This window comes from Polistes canadensis, unplaced genomic scaffold (genome assembly GCF_001313835.1).
Source record: "Polistes canadensis isolate GaletaPanama2010 unplaced genomic scaffold, ASM131383v1 scaffold_407, whole genome shotgun sequence".
NCBI lineage: Eukaryota > Metazoa > Arthropoda > Insecta > Hymenoptera > Vespidae > Polistes > Polistes canadensis.
Window position 1 is genome coordinate 30,415 of NW_014569954.1, and position 5,856 is coordinate 36,270.

Below are 5,856 nucleotides of genomic sequence, written 5' to 3' on the forward strand. Positions count from 1 at the left end.
AGGACAAGAAGGAGATAGAGGAACAAGTGGCAAGATTGCTGGAAGAGAACCTAATCGAAGAGTCTTATAGTCCTTTTGCTGCTCCAGTGACTTTAGCATTTAAAAAAGAAGAAAATAGAAAATCCAGACTCTGCATCGATTTCAGAGAACTGAACAAAATTGTTATTCCACAAGTTCAACCTTTTCCACTAATGGAAGACCTGATAGCCAGAACAAGGAATTGCAAATATTTCACAACACTAGATATCAATTCTGCCTTTTGGTYGATTCCATTGAGGATAGAAGATAGAAAGAAAACRGRATTCATAACGCAAGAGGGTCATTATCAATGGACCTGCCTACCATTTGGCTTAAAGACAGCGCCGGCTATTTTTCAGAAGATATTAAGTAACATATTGAGAAAACATGGAACAGCAGGATTTTCGGTAAATTATATCGACGATATACTGATTTATTCGGAGACTTTTGAACAACACATAGGTCATATAAGGAAAGTACTAGATGCGATAATGAAAGAAGGATTAAGGTTGAAATTTAAAAAATGTTCATTTGCTACCGATTCTGTGAAATACCTCGGCCATATAATTCAAAACAATTCAGTTAGGCCTGTGAAAGATAACCTAGTTGCAATACAAAATTTTCCAACACCAAAAATACAGAAACATATCAGGCAGTTCYTGGGAAAGATAAACTTTTATCATGAGTATATACCAAAGAGCTCAATAAAGCTGGATCCACTACATAAATTAYTGAGAAAAGGTGAAAAGTTTGTATGGTCAAATGAGTGCGAAAGATCGTTTAAGGAAATAAAGGAACTGTTGTGTTCCCAACCAGTGTTGGAAATATACGATAAGGATCTACCTATAAGAATCTATACCGATGCATCGCTTGAAGGTATAGATAGGGGCAATATTAAAACAATTACAAAATGACGGAAAAGAAAAACCGGTGGCATACTTYTCGAGGAAATTGAATAATTCGCAGAAGAGAAAAAAAGCGATATATCTGGAATGCCTGGCGATCAAAGAAGCGGTAAAATATTGGCAGCATTGGTTGCTAGGAAGAAAATTTGAAGTATACTCGGACTATAAACCACTTGAAAACTTGAATATAAAAGCAAGAACGGAYGAAGAACTGGGGGATCTGGCGTATTACTTATCACAATATGATTTTACAATAAAATACATACCAGGGAAAGAAAACACGGAAGCAGATTGCTTGAGTAGAAATCCAGTATTGGACCCGATAGAAAAGGAAGAAGAAACTTTAAAAATAGTAAACTTATTAAAATTAGAAGATATTAAAAAAGACCAAGAACAGAACAGCATAGAAAAGAACAAGAAAGATATAGTATCAAGAGATGGGGTATATTACAGGAAAATGAAGAACAAARAAAAAATTATTATATCAGAGGAATTTAGTAAAATAATTATAAAAGAAGTACATAAAGAATGGTGTCATATAGGCGTTAAACAAATGCAGAGGAAAATTAGTTCAAAATACACGGCGAAGAATTTAACAAGGAATATTAAAGAAGTCTGTAGGAGCTGTAAAATATGTATAAGAAATAAGTCAAGGGGCCAGAGTAAATTTGGACTATTGTCACAGTTGGGTCCGGCGACAAAGCCGTTTGAGATTATGTCAATTGATACTATTGGCGGTTTTGGAGGGTCCAGATCCACGAAAAAGTATTTACACTTACTAGTCGACCATTTCACAAGATATGCATTTATATTAACATCAAAAACTCAGAGCGCTAACGATTTCATTAAGCTAGTAGGAAACGTGTTAGATATGGGAAAAATTGAGATGATTCYAACGGACCAATATCCAGGAATTAATTCGAAAGATTTCAAGGAGTTCCTCGAGGAGGCTGATATTAAATTAATTTTTACGGCTGTAGACACGCCTTTCTCAAATGGGTTAAATGAAAGACTCAACCAAACGTTGGTGAATAAAATAAGATGCAGAATWAATGAAAAGGGGAGAAAGAGGAAAGCTTGGACAACGATTGCGAGAGAATGTGTAGATAAATACAATAGAACAGAACACACAGTTACCAGTTTTACGCCAAAATATTTAATAGATGGTACAGACACGAGTATCTTACCAGAGGAAATAAGAGAGGAAAAAAATAAAGAAGATTGGACCAAAGATAGAGAGGAAGCCTTAAGAAGAAGTATTAGGTCGCATGATTATAATAAGAAATTATTTGATGAGAATAGAAAACTCTCCGAATTCAATATAGGGGATAGRGTTTATATAGAAAATGGCAATAGACTAAATAGGAAAAAACTAGATGAGATAAGAGTGGGACCTTTCACTATAATAGAGAAAATATCAAACTCAATATATAAAATTAAAACTGGAAGAAGAAGATCGGAAGAAGGCTTMTTCCATAGTACAAAATTGATTCCAATCTCAAAGATGGAAGAAGAAATCACAGATGAGGAATGAAGAAAAGTAAGTGGCATGGCTCCACTATTGCTACAACTTTTCTCCCGGGGGAGGGGGAGATGTAAAGGAAATGTATTCCTTTGATGTGTTTTGTCGCACTTCAAGCAGCTCTCGTTGGAAGGATCGATTAATAACATCGATATGTTAAACATGAAATGAGTGGCGATTGATAAACAAAGGAAGGGAGAGAATACAAGATAAAGCAGATGTGAAAAGGAGTAAAGAATATTCGTTATAAATATAAATAAATAAACTGTTTAGAATARGTGGGAATAATAAACTTTAATTGTCGTTTTTTTGGTTTTCAGAAAAATAAATTTTAGTTTATTAGTTATCCTCACTTAATGATAAGAGTTATAGTCTTATATATATATATATATGTCTATTTTTAAATAGTAGTTTTCTTTTTCTTACTTACTTGAATGTAATAATGGAGAAGATACCAGCGTGTTCCCGTGGATTTTTCACTTCACTTCTCTTATTCTTGTCCATAGTTAAACGTCTCCAATCGAATTAATTCTCTGTTCATTCTTACTCAATCTTGCTTCATTCTGGCTCAATCAACGGGAAAACTGTTATCAGAAAAACAGAACAATCTGTTAACACAATTATCTAAAAGAAATAAAATTTTATTAGTACAATGAACGTAAATCTTATGAAACTTAAAAATTTAATGCTACACTATCTCATTTGCTTATTTACTCGAGTTATCTTATATTCATCAGTAAATTAACATTTTCTTGTTTATTAATAGAACATGAACAAATAAAATGAGTGATGTAAATTCCTGTAAGTTCTTTATTATAATTTCGCTTGTAGATAGACAAAGATAAATCATATTGTTTGTCAATTAAAAAATCAGTTATTCCGCTAAAGTAATACGAGAAAAGGTTTACTATAATTATACGAAAACGAATATGAATTATGACAAAGTTTCAGCTGTACTCATTGACCGAACTGCATACAACCACACAAACTTAGAAAAAGCATCTACCACCACTGAGATATGTCTATAACTTTTCTTTGTCGAATTTAGCGGTCCTAGACGATCTACGTGATATACGTCCAGCGGTATGCTGCCCTTTTCAATGGGATTAAGGAATCCTTCCTGTTTACCATGTTTTCGTTCCGTTAAAATACAACTTACCCAAGTACACACAACCTTTTCAATTTGTGAACGCATGTTCTGGAACCAATAATTCCGTTTCACTAACACCTCTATTTTTACCGCCAAGAAATGCCCATTTTCGTACACACGCCTAATTATTTCAGTGGTCATTGATTTCGGTACTAGTCGCATTTCCCCTTCGTCTTGTTTAAACAATAGGCCATACCTAATCTTATAATCATTATACTCATCTCGCTGCACCAATTCGAAAAACTTTTCGAGTTCGTTATCGCTACGCTGCGGCTTACCAATCCTCAAATTCACGCTCTCATCACTTTCATTTATCACCATGCTGATCGGCAATGGATTCCGACTCAAATCGACATGCAACATACTTTTACCTGGCCTATGCTCTATCTCGAATTGGTACTCTTCCAATAACAAAGCCCACCGAGCCACTCTCACACATAAGTCTTTCTTATTCATGGTCATCGAAATGCTTGACAATCAGTCACTATCTTAAACGGTATACCTAACAGATAAATTCTAAATTTTCGTAACGCTTTTACTATCGCTAATTCTTCGAGTTCGTAATTAATGTATTTCGCTTCAGCCGTTGTAGTCTTACCACTCGCGTAGTAGATCAGATGAAATTTATCATTACTTTCGTCGCGTTGCAATAAGATTGCACCATAACCTTACATAGAAGCATCAGTATGTAATTCTGTTTTGGCTCCAACTCTATATATTTTCAACACTGGTTTATTGCTTAAGGTCCGCTTCAACTGCTCTACCGCTTCTTTTGCTTCTCCCCGAAATCAAATTTTACACTTGCTTTTAGTAGATCCGTCAATGGCCATGCGATCAGGGTATAATTAGCTATAAATTTTAAAAAAATCCTGTTAGCCCCAGAAAACTTTCAATTTGCTTTACGCTCGAAGGTTGCGGGAACTTCATGACTGCTTCCGTTTTCCCTCTCGAAGATCGAAGCCTTCCGTTCTCAATCACATATCCTAAAAATGCTACTTGCGATTCGAGGAAATGACACTTTTACCACTTAATGTTTAGCCCAAATTGTTCGACGACTCGAATTACCTCTCGTAAATATTCTATTCCGGATTCACGGTCTTTCTTTTTAAATCATCCATGTATGTTAATACTATCTTTTTACTAATTAATTCCTTCAACGCAGCATTAATAAATTTTTGGAAAACTGAGGGAAAATTGCATAACACAAACGGAACGTATAAAAATTCGTATCACCCATCATAAACTATAAACGATGTATATTTTCTGCTTTCCTGTTCCAATGGTACATGGAAAAATCCATTTTTCAAATTCAACGTACTTAAAACATTTACATTCTGAAGCGCGTCCAACTGATCGTCAATCAACGGAAGCGGATAACGGTCCTTCACTATTTTCTTATTTATGTTTCGATAGTCTACGCAAAGCCTTGTACTACCGTCTTTTTTCTTTACTAGTACGACCGGACACGCGTAATCAGATAATGATGGTTGAATAATACCATTGGATAACCAATCATTGATTAGATTAGTCAAAAATAGTCAAACTTCCATTTTTTCATACTAGAGTGTGAATTTTTGATATAATGGTAATTCGACGACGCTGAATTGAATGGTGCTAATTATGTGCCATTTATGAGAAAAAGGGTCTGAAATGGTAAAAAATGGCCGTATCTTAGAATCTAGGGATTTAATCGAAAAATGTTTCAAACAAAAGTTGTATACAATTGAAAAATACATAAAAAATGTTTTAAGGAGTATCTTCGTATTTGCAAAAATAAGCGAGAAATAATGGTAAAACGTGACTGTAAGAATGGGGGACAAGTCCCGCCTCTTCGTCGGTCTTACACGCGAGCGGGCTAGTGTGTGTGCGAGCGTCCGTGTGCACTAATTCACAAACGGAGGCTTCGACAATCTTCAGATCTCTCGGTCGTGAATGTGAGTGTGTGAGTGAGAAAAAAAATGGATATTTCTTTCTTTCCATTTTTTTATGCGATAGCGAGTATTTTTGTTTTGGCCATCGATTGTTGAGCGTTCTGTATGCGAGTGCGAGTAAGAAAAGAAACCGATATTTCTCTCTTTCTATTTTTTCATTCGATAGCGAGAATTTTTCCTCTTGGCCATATGTACCGGCGTATAAGCGCGGCGTTTTTAAATCGAATCTTGATGCTTATGGCACGCCGTTTTTTTATTTATTGTCAAAAATAGTGAACCTTGATTAAAAGAAAAACAATAATTCATTTTAACAGAAACTATTATTATTTA

At 34.8% G+C, this 5,856-nt stretch overlaps 1 protein-coding gene across 1 annotated transcript in view; it reads right to left on the minus strand.

Moving 5' to 3' along the window:
• Positions 1 to 5,856, minus strand: part of LOC106792337 (probable multidrug resistance-associated protein lethal(2)03659) — a 33,272-nt gene that overhangs the window by 15,581 nt on the left and 11,835 nt on the right. Inside the window, exon 4 of the mRNA XM_014758714.1 lies at positions 2,876 to 3,029. Coding sequence (XP_014614200.1) covers positions 2,876 to 2,949 — 74 coding nt within the window. The 5' untranslated portion in view covers positions 2,950 to 3,029. The remainder of the gene's footprint in view (positions 1 to 2,875; positions 3,030 to 5,856) is intronic.